This window comes from Parasteatoda tepidariorum, chromosome 10 (genome assembly GCF_982258835.1).
Source record: "Parasteatoda tepidariorum strain Cologne lab strain chromosome 10, Ptep-v5.0, whole genome shotgun sequence".
NCBI lineage: Eukaryota > Metazoa > Arthropoda > Arachnida > Araneae > Theridiidae > Parasteatoda > Parasteatoda tepidariorum.
In genome coordinates, this window is record NC_141764.1 from 83,078,490 (window position 1) to 83,098,011 (window position 19,522).

At 30.0% G+C, this 19,522-nt stretch overlaps 1 protein-coding gene across 1 annotated transcript in view; it reads left to right on the plus strand.

The window, feature by feature from the left end:
- Positions 1-19,522, plus strand: part of LOC107442922 (cell adhesion molecule Dscam1) — a 170,807-nt gene that overhangs the window by 58,008 nt on the left and 93,277 nt on the right. Inside the window, exon 7 of the mRNA XM_043040966.3 lies at positions 7,521-7,931. Coding sequence (XP_042896900.2) covers positions 7,521-7,931 — 411 coding nt within the window. The remainder of the gene's footprint in view (positions 1-7,520; positions 7,932-19,522) is intronic.

Here is a 19,522-nt window from a genome sequence, read left to right on the forward strand (position 1 = left end):
GAGTTCAGATTAACTTAGAGTAAGGAAGAATTTTTCATGAAAAGCTTACCCGGTGCAATAGCAGCTCCTTTAAAGGAAAATAAATAAGCAAGACAATATGTGAAATGTTTAAATGGAAAAAAAAGAATATTAACATCTGTGTTCTAATTACCATAGCATGTTGATGTTTACGGACACGGGTTCATTGATCCTGGAAAATAGCTAAAATATATTGTTTCAATTCGATATACTCTTTAAGGAAGATAAATGAGCTAAAAAATAAATATTCTTAATATAAAAGTAAATATAGGGGGGAAAAGAAAATTAGATCTGTGAGTTTTTAAGTCTCGGCATATCTGGAAATGCGTGCTTATAAAAATTAACACAGCTTGGAATGCGTGTTTGCGAAAATGGGCATAGCTATTTACGAAAACGAATTTTATTTATTAATAATATGAAGTGCCCTTTCCCAAATAAGTGGCAGTTCTTAAGCGAAATAAATGATCATTTTAAAAGTACGAATGTTAGATCGAATACTATTTAATCTTATATAATATTAGCACTAATAATAGAAAATAGAATTCAGGAGTCTAACGTTTTCTAGCACGGCAGTATTATATGGCATCTTTCTAATACTAAATAATATCGTTTTGCTACCTAGGCACTAACGATTAGAATATGTTTTGTTATTGGCAGTGTATATTATTATTTAAGAATGCTGAATTTTGATCTCTTAAAAATTTTAAAATGTTCTGTTTTAATGCACATTATTCTTAAGGGAAGATAAATTAACCATGCTGTAAATATTTTAAATAGAATAATACAACCGTAGGAAAATGAATAGTAACATTAATGTTACTATATTTGTTAACATTAATGTTACCATTCGTATAACAAATAATGTAACAAATAATGTAACATTAATGTTACTATATTTGTTAACATTAATGTTAACTGTTCGTACTAATGTTAATATTGATGTAACTGGCAGTGTATGTCAACTTAAGGATATGGGTCCCTTTATCCTTTAATTTTTTTTCCAACAAAGTATTGTTTTCATTTTCAACACGCTTAGAGGACTGCTATGGCATGGGACCAACGTTTTATGACAAATTCAGTTTTACCAGTACCATAATTTAAAATTTTAAGTACTGAAAGAACTGAGTTCTGGTAAACCTAGAGTAAAGCAGAATTTGCTATAAATGAGTCATGCAATAAGTATACTTACTCAAATTGTAAAAATAGGAATAAAAGAATACTATCATCTGAGACGGACGTCTTATATAGACAAGCATTAATGAACGGTAAACATTTTAATGGACGTTTAACATAAATGTTAACTTTGCCCGAAAAACTCATAAGCATAATGAACACTTTACATTGTATTTGCGAACTTAATTAGATACATGATCATTAAATTAGTACCAAATTTTCTGATCGAAATCATTGAGAAAACTAAATATTTTTACAACATTATCCTCTCTAAAGCATCGCGCTTTTATTACTTTTCCAGTATAAGTGAAGGAAAAACTCTACCTACGATACTTATTTAATATTTTATATAACTATGTATTATTGAAACTTTTTAGTTTCATAAAGGAAACTAAATTATAAATACCTTTGGAACGACTAAAACATTCATTCCAGCAGTTGCCGAACACTGCAGACTCAATGGTGTGACGTAAACAAACGTGAAAAAGTCGAAGTTGCAACTCAACCGATGAAAAAGTTTTTCCAATTTATTGTTCGAAAATCAAAATAAGTGCAGTATTTACTTTTTTCTTAGTGGCGCATAGCAAATTATGCAGCCTTTGCGTAAGTTGCTTACACATCATATTACGCTGGCAAGCATACAAAAAGCATATAATAGCTCGTTAAGGTGCCTACTTCTCCATGAGATTAAACAGGAAATAAGCATAAGATACTTACATATAGCTTATCATGCTATTGCTATGCAAGCTAGCTATATAGCATTTGATGCTATCTAGCATTATGAAGCATATAATGTCTCGAAAATCTAGCAAACAAGGCGGTACATAGAGGAAACTAGCACATTTCTTGCTGGTACTAGCATAAATTTTGACTTGAGTTATAATTTACGATGCATATAAATAATTAAGAACACAAGTCATTTTCTTCCTTAAATACTCTAAATCGTATTGTTTAAATTCATAATACTCCCAAAGGAAGATAAATGGGTTATGCAGTACATATTCTTAATGGAAATGTAAAGGTAGGAAAACGGATAGTCGCATACGTGTTGTAACAATTAGTGTTTGTTAACATCTAAGGGCACGGGTTATTTGATGCTTTAAAATTTCTAAAAATTCTGTTATCACTCATCAAACCTTAAAGGGAAAGTAAATTATTTATACAGCTAGTATTCTTAATCGAAATGTAAAAATATAAGAAAAAAAAGATCATTAGTCTCCATGTTATATTATAACTGCACATCTTCATCAGTTAGATTTGATTTATCGCTATGATCAAAATTGTTTACGGGAACACCTTTCCCATTTAGGCCAACCAGATTCCAACTCGACGATGGCTGATCAATTCATATGCTACTCTCAGCTTACAGTTCTGAAGTTAAACATGCCACGGATCTTGTAGTTGACTTTTTGAAGCTGTGATAATTTCGTGGATTTTTCTCTCCATGAAACACAAACACGCAGTTTCAGAGAGGAAGTCCTTCATGAAATTCGTTTAGCCGCAATAATTAATAAGGGAATCTGCCAGTGAATTCTGATTTGTAAAAATTGTCAATAGGTTGTTTTTTTAAATTTGTTCGATCGCGTAGCTCTTAAATTGCACTGCGTAGCATGTAATACGGAGTATATCAAAAAACCATATTTTCAAATTCAAATTAGTTTGAGACTACATATTTTTTTGCATCGAAATATATTTTCTACTGCACGATAGAATAAGTCAGTCTTTTCCTAAAATAATAGAATTTTTTATTCCATCTTGCTTTGCGCGTTTCCAATTTCATCTTTGTTTTTCAGGTTGATCGATATTCAGCTTGTTAAGGAATACAAGAAAAAATAAATAAAATAAATGAAAAAAAAATGAACCAAAATAAGTTTTCTTTCCTGAATTTCTCCTCCAATAAAAAGAAAGTTCTTATTTTTACGTGACTGAAAAGAAAAGAAAAAAAAAAGATCATTGTCTGGCATAGTATAGATTAACTCTGTCGAGAAAGCTGAAGCTTTTTTTTCCATGCAATGGTGTCAAAGGCTCATTTTCGGCGGAGGTTTACACTGTCAATATGCTGTGAAAAATGAATGAAGCATTCTGCACCTTTCTGACTCTTGCTTCATTGTTTCTACTGAGTATGAAAATAAGGAATGTTTCAAAAAAATTATTTTGTATTCCCTGTTCTAAAGAGAAATCCAATTCTATCCCATGTTTGACATAAAAGAAATGTTTAAGTTATTTTTTATGACACAAATTTGAAGGTGTCATTTGAAATTTTTTCTTCCCTAAGCAAAAATTGCTTCAAACGTAATTGGGTATACTATAGCCTACGTCACAGGTTGTGTTATTCCAACTAAATTTAACCCATGAACGGCATTTTCTGCGAGCCTAACTTCAAGCCACAAATAAACAAACGAAGTGTTTGATCGTTTAAATAGCTGCTCGCCAGATTTTATTGCATTATAAAGAAAAGTAATTGATATTCGATTTTTGATTAATAATTGATTTATGTGGATAGTGGCATTTATGTGGATAGTGGCATAGAATTTAGCATTGCGTCATGGTAAATGTTATTCCTTCTAAGTGGAAGTAGTTGTGTTTTTTTTATATTATACCCAATTATAAAATAGGAATTAAAAAAATAATGATGATTGTAACGTATCAAGCTATATAAATAACAGTTCTATTTCTTATAAAAGAACTTTTATTCGCAAACAACATAAGCAGTAACAAATATGAAGTACCCGTGACGGGATGGTTAAAATATCATAAAACAAACTTAAAAAAAAACAGTAACGGGTTATATGAAAACTCAAATTCCAAAACAAAACTAATATCTAAAAAAACCAATAGCTTTCTGTTGTTCTAAAAAAGGTCTTCTAATTTCATCGTCTGCTTTTTTTTTATTGTTTACCTCTATATATGTTTAGTTTATTTTTTTCATGCTTTTGCTAGCCCGTTATTTTTTAATATTTTTACTTTTATTCATGCTTGTGCTAGCCAATTATTTTTCGATACTTTTAGACTTTATAGACTTTATATGATTAATTACAAAAGAAATTAAATTGTTGCATCATTGCGATCTCTAGTTACTTATTGGCCAATTGTATTTTTTCTTCCTCTTAAATAGGATTTTATAAAAGCTACAATTCAAATTATGGGTCGAAAAAATTCCAACAATTGATGCTTATTTTCTTGTCGTGAATAATTTTCCAAAATACGACTTTTAAGACGCGACAAAATTCGCTTCTTTCTTCTGTATACCTATTTATGCTAAATCATAAAAATAATATAAAAAGAAGAACATAAAAATACTTCCATTTAATATTTTCAAAAATATTAGAAATGCATGCTGGTGGATATAAAAAGAAGCAATTCTGTCTTTAAAGTAATCAACTACTATAAATTCCGAAATTACCAGATGCATTTTTGTTTTTATCGATCTTACTGTGTTTCTTTTTAATTAACCAAGTTATCCCGCTTTTTTATGACTTACAACTCTATTTGTGATGATGAGGTTGGAGTTAATGCAGTCAAAAAGTGTGAGAACATGTAAAACCTAGAACAACGCCCATTTTCCCAATTCGCAATACCAAGTTTATGGCATATTAGAGATGCATTTTTGTGTGCTCGTTAATTTAAGAGTAAACTATTCGCTATTCATTTTTTTAAGACTTTTTTTGATACGCGTTTTTAACTATTTCTTTAAAAGTCCAAGCGGGAGTGCAATTATATCCTAGTTACTACTGAGCTATGGGATACTCTCAACTCGAGAAGAAAAAGAAGAACACTGATACACAACCACCTACCTGATCTATGACCTCAGCACCAAATTGTTGTTTAACGACGATTTAATATTCTGCATATGGTTGGCTAAGGTTGAGCTAAGTTTCTCCCCATAAGTTAGAATATTAATTAAGTTTATCAAATATAACACCTTATTGCATATGGAATTAGTTAAAATGTATTTTCTTGCCTCTGTCTTTCTTTTAATCTAGATTTAATATTTGTTTATGTATTTATTTTGTTTTTGTGTATCTGGCAACCTTGTTGCATAATTACTTTGTTACTAGGTTCTACATGGCTTTAGTCATGTCTTCGTGTATAGGAAGAAATAAACCAAATCTTTCTTTCTGAAAGACTTTGGAATGTGTCACTTCAGAGAATTAAGATTTGGTGTTCTAGGTTTATTCGAAATAGAATGGAAAGGGAAGTTGCTAAAATAAGCAAATGCCAATCAGGGTCCATTTCCTCGTTGACTTCGCTTACAAGTATCCAATTTTCAAAAGGTGCGAGAATAACACAGACCTCTGAAAATATTTAAATTTAGAACCACTCGTAAAATAATTTATAATTCTAGCTACTGCCATGAATTTAAATTTTGCTATTTCTTTTTTTAAAATAGCTTAAAAATCATATTTTTAACTAAGCATGTCAAAATCGGACTTTTGTAATGTTATAACTCGTAAATATTATAACTCATAAATAGGATCTTGATTTTCACAACAACAACAAAAAAATCAGCGAAATAATTTTTAATTAAAGGAGTGCTTGCTAATATCCTTCACACAAATGGCAGTAATACACAAACTATATTCCAGAAAATTGTTTATATTAATCAAAAAAGTGCTATTATTTTAAAAGTAAATAGTTTGAAAAACTAACTTATTTATCAACATATCCTTCAAATAAATTTCCCATTATTTCAAAGCATTTTATAATGCTTTCACGAATTATTTTATGACAAAATGCCATTTTTCCTGCAAGTGAAATAGAGGATATTTTAAATCACGAATTGATAAACCAATGATTATGTGTAAAGATCACCAAATTCCACTCCTTATCTCTTTACCCCTACTATATCGAGATTTTTCTATTCGCCTTTATTGGCTTCTTGCCAGTTTTCCATATTATACGTGGACTATCAGTAATAAACGCAATCCCGATAGCCCTTTTTCATACCATTCATCATCCATTTTTAAGATAGTCTGATTTCTTAGCATTCAGTGAAAACAATTATTATATTTTCAGTTTTTACACCACAAAAGTATTTAACATGAATTAAGAACTATTAGCTCATACAACATAAAGTGTCACTTTTCAAATAAATAAATAAATATACAAGATCGCATAATAATTTTTCGCAAAGCAAATTATCTGTAAAAGTTTCAAAATTTGAATTCCATTTCAACAACAAAAAAAATTAAATGTTTTTACTAAAAATTTGCTAATTAGAAAATAACAGAGTAATAGTAGTTAAGAGGTTTTGTGATGCAAATTTGTAAAATTAAAATTAGTTACTAACATAATGATGAAAATTTCTTTAAGAGTTTTAAATTTTAACCGTACTCTGATGAAAAATTCAGCAATCCCCATCAGAGTTTTCCTTTGTTGTCAAAAAGAAGAAAATGAAAAAAAAAGGTTACAGTTTCGAATATTATCGGTTGCAATAATTAAAAGCCAATATTAATTTCTTTGCTTTTCGAGTGACGCTTTTGTTAATTACTTCAAACAAGCAATTACAAGTTACGCAGTATAAATTTGTAAAATCAATAAATAAGCAGTTTTGTTGCGTCTTTAACAATTAAAGACCTCGAGAGTTAAAAATAAATTTATTTGCTTAACTCCGTTCCGCAGAGAATTAGTTTAAATACATTAGAACCGAAAAATTACAGAATTTCAAGCGAAATGACTGAACCTGCTTGAATTTCGATAAATTAAAATATATTCGTTGAGCCACTTTTTTATTTTGTGAACCTCTTTGAGTTTTTCAGTATAAGGTAGTCATTGCAGTAAAACAATTCTTTTTTATTATTATTTCTTACACCTGGTACAATCACAGTCTTGGTTCTCCTTAAAACCGGTTTCATCCGACTAGGCTCAATAAAACCGGGTGCAAGCTTTCATCATAAGACTATTCACCCTCTAAGTATACATATATTTTTTTTTACTTTTACATTTTATCGAATTTATCATTCAAAAAAATTGTAGTGACTTCGTTTCAAAATGGCATGGGGAAAAACATCCAAAGGATCAAGTTTTTCCCACTATAATTTCTTACTATAAAAAATTTTCCCGACAAGAGCTTTCCTTTTGATTCCAAAAAAATCGTATCCAGCAAAACTCAGTTATAAGATAATGATTTTTTTTTCATAAGAGGCATTAATGTTGAGCTGTGACAAAAAATACCTTTCCATAAATCACAAAATAAGATCAATTATCATTTTATACCCTCAAAATACCTTTAATATTTATCAGATTAATAGTAAAACCTAATATTTTTCGAAGTTTACAAGAAATATTAATCTCAATTGAGTACATTTTTGCTATCGATTATTTTTCAGACCTATCTCCACAGTTCAAGCTCACATTTCCGGAAAAGACTGTACGTCCTGGTAGCTTTATTTCTCTTCTGTGCATAACCAATGGCAACCCAACTCCCCAAGTAAAGTGGACACTAGACGATGTCTGGACATTATCCACAAGACCTGGTATCGCAGTCAGCACTTACTTGAGCCCAGCAGGAGATGTGTTCAGTTATGTTAATATCACATCTGCAGATGTAATGGACAGCGGCCTTTACAGTTGTGTGTCCTTCAACGAAGCTGGTAGATCTGTTCATTCACGGCGATTGAATGTCTTTGGGTCAGTGTTCATCAGACCTCTGAACAATTTAACTGCTTTAGCTGGTGGAACCTTCAAAGTCTTCTGTCCATTCGGGGGTTATCCATACAATGATATCATCTGGAAAAAAGGTAAGAGATATTTTAAAATTGTTTTATTGTTTGAGGACCAAAAGATTGACAGGGAAAATATTGGGTTTTTTCCTTTCCTTTTTAACACATAAGATAAAAATGTAAACTTGATAGGTTTTTATGTATATAACCACAGGTCTGAGGCTCTCTCCTCGAACCGGACAAAAAGTTAACTAAGCCTTTTTACTCTTAAGTGGATCGATAAAACGAGTAACAAGCATGCTTGGAGAGAAAACAATCAGAGTTCTACCTTCGGTTGATCACCCACCGAAACATCTGCTCCTTCTCCCTAGATCTCTAGGTCAAGAAATTTACGATGAACATAGTAGGTCTTGACCCTCCAAGGGCTCCCGCTCAATTGAGTTTCGTTTTTCATGAGGCAGAGACAAGATTAAGTACTCATTCTTGTAAAAATAATGTTTATAAAATAGAGTAATATAAAGTATTTTTTATCATTCAAGCAATTTTTGTGATAGAATAGTCATAAAATTTGCAGTGTGTATTGATCTGCAAATCGTCACTTTACATACCGGGCAGCTATTTTTGGATAAAGTGGCCTTTAAATATTCGCTCTCCTGCTTGACATTTTCTTAAATAAAAAAAAAAATGGTTCTTACATTTTTAAGTTCAGGAGACAAATTTTTTTTTTAAAAAAGTAAAAAATTTGCATTAGAGTAGGAACCAACTACAGCCTAGAGAAAAATCTCCAAAAATATAGCAAGTCATTCATAAGCCGCTGGATTGTAAATTAATCCGGGTGGACATTTGCGAGGAAAGTACGTTTCTCTTCGGTCAGGTGTGAAAGCCAAAGTTCCCTCACCAGAAAAGAGCTTGCGAACAATATCGATGTCAATCTAACATTATTGCTAAATGGTCTGAAATTCACATTTTAATATTCCATCATTTAAAATATTTAATGCTTTTCTAGAAAAAAACACTGTAGAACAAAATGTATCAAATCATTCTTCGTCTTACGTAGTTAAAAATACAAAAACTAAGCCAAGTCTTAGAAAGCTGAAACATCTACTAAATAGATCTGCTGACAATTAATAGAATGACAATTTAGATTAATTCTTGACACTTAATCTCTCTATTTAAGCTTTTAGCACCATTTGAACTTCTGCTTTTATACCTGGCAATCTTATTACAGAAATATTTTAAATTATTTTTGAAAGTTTCCCAAACATGTAAGTTCATTTGAATTACTCGCTTTATAGATTTCGTTTTGCGTTTTGTTCCATTTTTTCTTTATATTTTATTTTCTATTTTTTAAGAGATATTATTTTTACTTAATGTGATCAATTTACTTTATTTTTTTAGCGATCCTTACACTATTGTGCTGATATATTTTACTTTGGCTATATTGATACAATATCAGATGAACCCCTTTTTGAGGATATAATCGTGTGAGCTGATGAAAAGATTACATCTTTTCATTTTTTCCGGCTTTTTAATGTATATATATATTTATTTTTGTTATTTTCTTTTAGATATTTTATTTTAATGATTTTTCTACTTCTATTTTCTTCTGAATTCTTTGATTCTTGAAATCTCAATTATTTGATAGATTAAAATACTTATCAGATGAACCCACATGTATTTCAAGAAAATTTGACATTCTGCTAACGCTTATGGAGAAAGTTCAAATCCGAAATGAGCTGGCAGAAATTTTTTACCTCAGATGTATTAGTGTCACTGTGAAAATCTACAAAATTAAACTTTTATTGAATTTTGAGGTTAAACTTTTAGCCCTTGATCTTTTCTAAAACTAGATATTTAATTTAAATTTATGGGAAAATATTACGATTCAAATAAAAAATACATGGTACAATTTTAAAGATGCACTTATAAGAAATTTCGATAAGCAATTTTGTAAAGTTTTAAAGTTATCTTATAATATAAAAATTCTACTGCTATTTGAGAAAAAAAGTTTGAACTCATATAGAAAGTAGATAGCACTATTTTAAAATTTGACACTTCAAAAAACTATTTATATCCTATATTTCACAGTGTAAAATTTTAAAATTAAATTTTAGGCCTTCATTGCAACGTTAAAAGTTTATTACAGTTTTAATTTGTATAACTTGATATTTATTCGATTGACAATTTAAAAAAAAGGAACATCAACTAATATGTATGGTACCCTATTGTAATTTTCCTCTCAAAAAGAATATTTATGCTTTTCTTTGGCATTTAGAGTTTGTATATGCAGGTGACGAATTCAAGTCTTCTACTTCCCCCAGAACAAAATTGCCCAAGTGATTGACCTATTTAGATGTGCCTCGTGACAAAAATGCGATATTTGGCGAATGCAAGGTCTGATACTCAAAATACCAAACTTTCTCTCGATTTTCTTTGTGTGACAAACAGTATACTTTACGATAGCTTTTCTTGTGAAGCTTGACCTTTGGTATATTATTGAGCCATAAATAAGATGAAACATGCTTAAACCGAAAATTATTTTAGAAAAAAAATTAAATTTTAATTTAAAAAAATGTAAACCTCCGTCTGAGAGCTGAAATACATGTGACTGGTGATGACGCTGTTGTGAGCAGAGGTGCTCCCTCAGTAAAAATGAAAATAAAATCCCATCTCATTTCTAAAAGAAATGCGAAATTTATTATTAAAATTATTCATTTTTTATTAAAATAAAAGCATAATTTCTTTACTAAATAATTGCATTAATTTATTAATTTTTTTGTTCAAATTCATGTTTTTTTTTCAACTAACTATTATTATAATTTTTAAAACCCACTTAATAATCCATTTTAGAATTCAGAGCATCATTTTCAGAAGGAGATCTTTGCATTAGAATTCCTTTTTCTATGACTGCCGTAGCATACTGTTTGTGAGACAAAATTTCTCTTTGAAGATTTATTAGCGAAATATCAAGATATTTAAAACTTTACTTTGCTTCTACTTCAGATTTTTAAAATGATTTTTTATTTAAATTTAGCTGTAACAGAAGCAATAAGTTGAAATAGTGCAAGAACTCATGACTTCGAGTTTCAGTGTTTGCTTCTACTGCCGCATCTTTCAACTAACTGTATGGCATTGGTATTTTAAGTAGAGACCGGTTGTACAAATCGTGCACAAAACCACTACTTCCAGATAAAACGTTGGCCCCGTACCTACCACTGTATTCCACTAAATCCATGGATTTAACATATAAAGCGAGCCGACCGGCCTGTGTAGGGGTAAGGGAACTGTCATTGCATCAGAAAGGTTCTGGGTTCGAATCCCGGGAAAGGCATTGATGTTCTTTCCTTCTCTGTACTATCTGTCTTACTGTGGGAGCAACGTTGACCCACGTAAAATATGGTGCCCCTGAAAGAGTGGTCAACAAATCTGCCCTTCAGATACCTGTATGACTGAGGTAATTCTCCAAGTGGGCATTAGAAAAAAGAACATTTAAAGTGCAATACGGTTGTGTGAAATTGTACACAAACTCATGACTTTGAGGTTCAACTTTGGCCTCGACTACCACAACATTGCGCTAAATTTCATTGGTACTTTCAGTGTAAATCGGTAGCTTGAAGTTACTCCCGAATCCGCCGTTTTGAAGTTCAACCATGCTATCTGCCTTAACGAATTTTAAATGTTAGCATTAAAAATATCGATTGAGCTGGTTTTGGAATTAGTCTTCTCTATTTTACAATTCAGTTTTTTCGAAATAGTTTGTCTAGAAACCTCGATTTAAGGCTTCTTATTCAATGTCCAGGGATCATTTTGGGATAAATTTAGATCCATTAACAGACATTTCATAACATTCCTTGTCTTAAAAATGGAGCCTCAAAAATGATGTATTGAAAATAAAAGTGTAAAAAAGAATCATTAATTAATTATATTAATGTAAAAACGAATCATTCACCAAATATTTTAACTAAAATTTGGACCCTTTAGATTATACTTCACATTTTTTTAAAATGTGCTTAATGATACACTTGAATCATAGTTTCAACACTTAAACTCCTTGAAAATCATGACTTTTATACATTTTTTCACATGCATGAACCTTATTTTCACATATTTATAAAAATAGTATCCTGCCGAAACAACCTTATTAAATGGTAATTTTAGATTCATGCAGAAAATAGGACAAAAACATCACCGAAACAAAACATTTCACGCAAAAGTCAGGACATACCATTATTTTTATTTGAAAAAATTACAAGAACGGGTGCCTTTTTTCACAAAATTATTGTCAGATTTTTCACAAATTCGCAAAAAGGATCTGCAAAACTTTTGAATAATCATAACAAATCAGACTCGTAAACAAACATTAAACAGATTGCTTATTTTTGTTTCTAAAATTCCTCTCAAGACTTTCATTTGATTAATAACCTCATCAATTGCATCTGTCATTGATAAACGAATATATTTCACCGAAACTAGTACACGTAATTAACTCGGGGCATATCGAATTCATGAATGAGACAAATGTAATTAGTTGTTCGAACACTAGTTCCTTTCTACTTCTCTACTCTTCATGGCTAACTCTCTTTCATGGATGGAGATAATCGAGTCGCTGGTTTTAAAAGAATTCAGTCGATGAGACGATGTTGAGAAATTTCGAAAATTTTCTTAATGGAGACAATTCGGTGGAAATTTTGACACGAACTTTTAATGAACTGTATTCTTAATCATTCTGTAAAACTAAATATTCTCAATGAATTCAATGTTTAAATTTATGAGTATTTATTTTAAAGTAAAATAGGGTATGTTCAAGTTTTTTTTTATCCTGAAATTAAGTAAAAGATATAAATCTTATTACTAGACGTTGTAAAAGATATGACTTTCAGACAACAATCTGTGAAAGAGTCGCAATGGCTCAGGGGATAGAGCTTTCGCCTTCCAATGAGGCGAACCGGGTTCGAATCCCAGTCGATGCGAATTCCGCATCCGTCTTGCACCGACCACAGCGCTAACGTGAAATATCCACAGTGGTAGACGGATCATGGGCTAAAGTCCCCTTGCCGTCAGGCTAACCATGGGAGGTTCTCGTGGTCTTCCTCTCCATGTAGCGCAAATGCAGGTTAGCTCCATCAAAAAGTCCTCCAGGAACGCAAATTTCCCCCAATGCTCCATCCAGGAGTTCCCTTGTCTTCTGGATTGGGTTCAAAATTACAAGGCTACTGAGTTGAGCATTAGTAGTCGTAAACCCATAAAATTGGGTCGGCTGTTCAACGACGATTATAAAATAAAATAAAAACATTCTGTGAAATGCTTAGTGTCATATTTTAACGGAAAAAAAACGTACGAAAGCGTTTCTGGTAGACTTAACACTGAGTGATCTGGAAAATATATTAAGCTTAAATGATTCCAAAATTGTAGTATTTTCTTTTTTCAATTCAACTTTACCTCTTCAAAGTGCTTATACGCAAAAATAATGTTTAATTATCCCACATTTTGAGAAGCAAATAAGATATTATAGCATAATATTAAAAAAAAAAACATTGATAGCATATTCTTGAAAAATATGGTACAGGAAATCCCGTAGATATGCTGGACAATTTTATGAAGTTATTTCAGTTATAGTTTTTATAAATAGAATCGACGTTTCAGGTTTGTTTAATTTTAGCTCTAGTCGCACTTTACCCCTCTCCATCACCATGGTACTGTTTGCAATGTTTGCTTTTCCCTCCACCCTTTGTTGAAATGATCCAAATCTGTAATTATTTTTGTTCGCGGATCTTTTTTACGGGTGAATGGAAAAATTGAATACTGTATTCAAAACTACTGCGACTACAGTCCTATCACAAAAATGTCAACTGCTCCGGATTTGACAAAATATTTTTAAAAAAATCGTCAGCGAACTACAAACTAATATTTTATTTTATATTATTTTTTTTTTTTTTTTTGTAACCGTCATTGCACAGCCGACCCAATTTTGAGTTTATGACTACTTATGTTCGACTTCGTAGCCGCGTAATTTTGAACACAATCTAGAAGGCAAGGAAACTCCTAAGAGCAAGAGACGAACTAGGCTTCACGGAAGGAATCTTTTGATGGAACTAATCCACATTTACGTTAGTGAGGAGGAAAACCGCGAAAACCTCTCACGACTTTCTCCCTTAATTATTATTCCTTGTGCTTAAAAAAGTAGAGTAAAAGAAACTGAAAATATCTCATATTATTGTTAAATTTGGGCTGAACAGGAGAGGGTGCATTTTTTAGTGTCTCCTTCTCCTAAAACTTACATTTCGAGGTGCCTCCAGAAAAAAATGCTCACCAAAGAAATTTTAAAATTAGGTCCTTGATAATTTTTTTTCCATTATTATTATTCTTTTTCTCACTGCAACTTTATTCGATTGATGATTCTATTGTTTTTATGTTGTTCAAAGCACCACACCAACTACTATTACCTGGTTTAGAGGTATTGAACACTGTTCAGAACTACAACGACTGCAGTCCTATCACAAAGATGCCAACTGCTTTGGATTCGGAAATGCTTAAAGAAAAACGTTAGAGAACTACAAACTAAAATTTTATTTTATAACCGTCGTTGAACAGCCGATCCAATTTTGAGTTTACGTCTACTAATGCTCAAATTCATTGCCTTGTAATTTTTAACCTAGCTTAGAAGGCGAATTGGTATCTCTGCTCTCGCCCTGCGCATAAAATCACTGCTCTGTTGAGTAGGAAACACCGCATGCGTCTGCAGTTATTTAAATGTGACTGCAAAAACAATTATTTGACCGTAGCTCTGTTCAGATTACTCCAACTCTCATAGATGACCATCTTTGATTATCACCTGACATCAAGGCTGTTCATGATAGCAGAGCTAAAAATACAAGCAATCTCAAGCTAATTTTTTATAATGTATCAACTTATTAGCGAGAAACAAAATGAAAACATGCGAACGCAAGAGTGCAAACTGCAATGATTAAAAGAACTATAGATGAGATAATCCTTAACTGACGTGTAAATAAAATGAGTTGCATTGCTGTCTGTCACATTGTTGTCTAGGCAACGAGAATAGAAATGTAACCTTGAGAAGCCAATTTTAATTACGAGAAATATTCTTTATCCGCGAATGCAACTACCTATAAAGGGCGTTGTTGTGTGAGACGAATGACTGCTAGCAGAACAACACGATTATTAGTTGCACTGGAGATTTCTTCAGTGAATTATGGTAACGTTCCATCCTTATTGTGGCTTATTAAATTTAAAAGAGAAAAATGTTTGATATTCCTTCTTATGTAAGCGAAAGCAAAACGGAATCTCTTTTCTTAAGAGAAGGAACATCCCAAACACATAGGAAAAATATTTGCGAATAAACAGAAAAAATAAATATGTATCTTATTAGAGTTAAAACTAAATATCTTATTATGTTCTTATTAGAGTAATGTCTGTGAAATCACTCTACTAAATTTAATGATCTAATGAGAGATCTACTTAAACTTTACATTCCATACTTTTCGGAATCATAGTACTTCAAATATTGAAATATGCAAAAAGTAGGGGAGAGTGGTGTCAATTGTAACATTTTTTACTTAACTATTTTTAACTAACAAAAAATCCAATATATTATTAGTATTAATTGACAGACGAGTAAAGTAGACTATCCTCTACTAGAAAAAAAATTAAATACCTGATTTTAAATATTATTATATTAGTTATTAACAATTTTTGACAGTCGTGCACTTGTTACAATTGTTCCCACTTACGGGGTCAATTGTAACAGTTCATAAATTCAACTAAAACATAGTTAATTATACATATTATCATAGTTGTGATATATTTTTTTATTTATCAAAATAGTAGTGATATTTTAGGAGTAAAAATAATAATGAGCATTGACCTAAAGGGTTAAACTTTTAACTTTAAGGGGTTAAAAATTTTAATTTATGCTGTGAAAGGTGACAAATAAAATAATTCACATGCAACATAATATAAATGCTATAGGAAACTATTGGTGGTTCTTAAAGAGTTAAGTAATGGTTTGTAAACATGAGATTATTTATTTTCAGCTGTTACAATCGTCACTTTACTTATTGTTACAATTGTCCCCAAGATGCCATTTCAGCTTCATTTGTTAAAAACAATGCTAGTTAATTAGCAAAACTAATCTTTCTTTTATTGAAATGTTAATTAAGGTGTCCACTTACATATTCGGTTACTAATTTTTATTTGTTTAAGCAAAATTACTTTGTTACAATAAAATATTCTAATACCAAAAAAAGTACTTGCGTGACGTGAAAATATCTTTTGTGATGTAACTCTTTCAAAAGTACATAAAAATGGTTGCCATCAGGGGTGTACATGTAGATTTGTTAAATACACCTTGTGCACCACCTAGGAACCAAATCTAGAACCCGACACTCGAAATTTTTGCTCTGTTACAATCGTACCCTGTTACAATTGACCCCACTCTCCCCTATACACAGACATACAATGTTGTGTCATTTAATTTTGCAAAAAAAAAAAAAAAAAAAAAAAAAAAAAAAAGAACGAAGAAAAAAGGGTCTTTTGAAGTTTTATCAAAAGATTTAAAGTTTTAATAAAAAATCATTATTTATAAACTAAAAAAGGTAGAGTAGTGAATGCTTACGATTAAAAGAACTATTATAAAAATTCCTCGTATTGAAATAAAAAAATTCATATAGTTTTATTTTAGTCTTAAAGTTTTTAATCAGACGTAGAAGATCATTCTGTAGAGAACTATCATCAAATTAGAAAAAAAAATAATTTACAAGTAAATTTTTATTATGAAAATCATAACACTTACCTGCTAACACTAAATCCTTCGAATTCCAAAATGAAATGTTTTTCTCTTGAAAATTTTATTCTCAAATAATATATGCATAGATTATCCCTTCATTATTTTAAGATGACGTACCATACAATAAAACTTCATGATTGTAAGATCTCGATATGAATTTCAATAACTTCAAAGCAGTGAGCTTATGTAACTTAAAAACAAAATGGCAGAATTCTCGTTTAAATTAAGCATTCAAAATTAAAAAAAAAATACTTAACAAGAAAATGATAAAAAAGTTTATTAATAATCGACACAAATCATACTATTTCAAGTAATTTGAATGATATTTTATTGTTTTTTTTTCCGTATTATATAAATGTTAAATTATATACTATTCTATAAAAAAAGAAGAATATTCTATAACTATTACAGTTCTGCACCTTCTGAAATCACATTTATTCATTGAAATAAAGTAAGCAATGCGGACTTAAATAACTTTGGTTTAATTTATAATAAATTAAAGACAAAACAAATCTATTTTACCTTAATGTACACATATTTAACACTATGCGATAACAAAATCGGAAGTTATCGATTGCAAGTATATTGATAATGCAAAGGAAAAATTTATTGAGAAATTGTTCTTCAAATGTTGGCCTCTTTCTGTTTCCGAATGATTTATTAATGTTCCGGGTCGTTTTTTCATGTTCTCTACCCTTTTTCTTAGAGAAATTTTGCTAATTATTTGCTGCTGAAAAAAGCGTCCTACTCTTCCAATGATTCTTATAGAACTGAATAACAACTAATAAATATAAGTCTGAAAATATCCCCCGCTAGAGGGCGTATTAAAGCGTTGCGATCGCGAATACCAAATAAAAAGTTAAGTTTTTAGGCTTCGGCTTTTTTGCTAAGATGTTATTTCTTGTAAAAAATATTACAACGATTCATATTTTTAAAATGGATGAGTTGAATATGTTTACCAATAAGTTATGTAACTTTGGAATAGTCGTTTAGCGTATTCTAATGTAATTGAAAATAAAATAAATGGGGCGTAAATACACTTAACATGAATTTGACATAAGAAAACGCGATATTTGAGAATGTGATTAACAGACTCTGACATCTTCCTCCTTAGGACAATTTTCAAACTGTTTGTCATAACTCATTAACTAGGTTAGGAGCAGAGAATTAACTTTTAATCGACCTACAATAACTTAAATAGAAATTTAGCAGGAGAGATAAATATAGGATTCTATTTGCATTTCGCATGTGAAATCTAAAATGGATATGGTTGATTTCCGATCTTGTTATTTTTACATGTATCAATGAAAAGACTTCATGTACTAGGCAGGAAAAAAAATATAATACATACGTTGTAAAATATTTGCCAACCAAGTTATTTGTCTTCAAACATACATACATTAACATACGTAAAAAACATACATACACAAACATACATGAAAAAACATACATTGTGGTAGCATAATGTAAAAAACATAATTTATGGTAATATTTAGAACATTTAGTGGGAGGATCTTAGGATCACAAGAAATTAAAAAGTTTTGATACTTATTTTGAAACTTAAAACTAAAATTCGCTTTAAATTGGGATAAAATTATGTTTTAGCTCAATTCATACGTAATATAACGCCTGTTTTACTCACTTTTTTTACCTATATTAAATGTGAGTTTATTTTAAAATTTTTAAGAACAAAAATTTGTAATGTTTTTTTTTTACTGTCAAAAATAATGTGTCTTAAAAACTATCAAATATAATAAAAAGAAATTTGAATTAATTATTTCAATCCGTTTTAATATATGTCTAGTTATTTGGTAAAGTATTTTTAGATATTGTAAAAAAAAGATATTTATAGTAATACTTAGAACATTTAGTGGGAGGGTCTAAGGATCAAGAAAAATTAAAAAGTTTTTATACTTATTTTAAAACTAAAATTCGCTTTAAATTGGGATAAAATTATGTTTTAGCTCAATTCATAGGTATATAACGCCTATTTTACTCACTTTTTTACCCATATTAAAATTGAGTTTATGCTAAAATTTAGAAAAAATAATTTTTGTCATGTTTTTATTTCTTTCTAGAATTTTATACCTTAAAAACTATCAAATATAATAAAAAGAAGTTTGAATTAATTATTTCAATTATTTTTTAATATATGTTTAGTTATTTGGTAAAGCATTTTTAGATATTGTAAAAGAAAGATATTTACGGTAATATACGTAGAACATTTAGTGGGAGGGTCTAAGGATCAAGAGAAATTAAAAAGTTTTGATATTTATTTTAAAACTTAAAACTAAAGTTTGATTTAAATTGGAATAAAATTATGTTTCAGTTCAATTAATATGTAAACTAATTTATGCATATTTTACGTTTAAATAATGAACAAGAAAAGTGGGAAGTTTTAACGATATACTGAAAAAAAGAACAATAGATGATAGACACTTTTCAATTTTTTAAGCGAAACATAAAATTTTTAGCTCTATAAAAAAATTTAAATATAAATTTTTTAATATTATAACATTTTAATTTTTTTCTAGGATTTCATGCCTGGAGAAAAAATATTGTGGTAAAATTACCGTACTGTAGAGTAAGGACATTTCAAGTTTAAAAAAACTCCACATTTCTGGTCATGTTACCAAAATATACTGTATTTAAACTATTCATTTGGTAATCTTTCTGTTCACATGGTAACTGTTTACCGTAAGTTCGTAAATTCTCGTTTTAAAATCATAGTTCTTATTACCACACGTTTAGTTACAAGAAGAAAACCGAAAATTAAATTTAACCGGATGATTGGTTTTTATGCCATGCTCTAAAGCATAATAAAAGTTTCAAATTTTACCACATTTACCAAATTTTAACATGCATT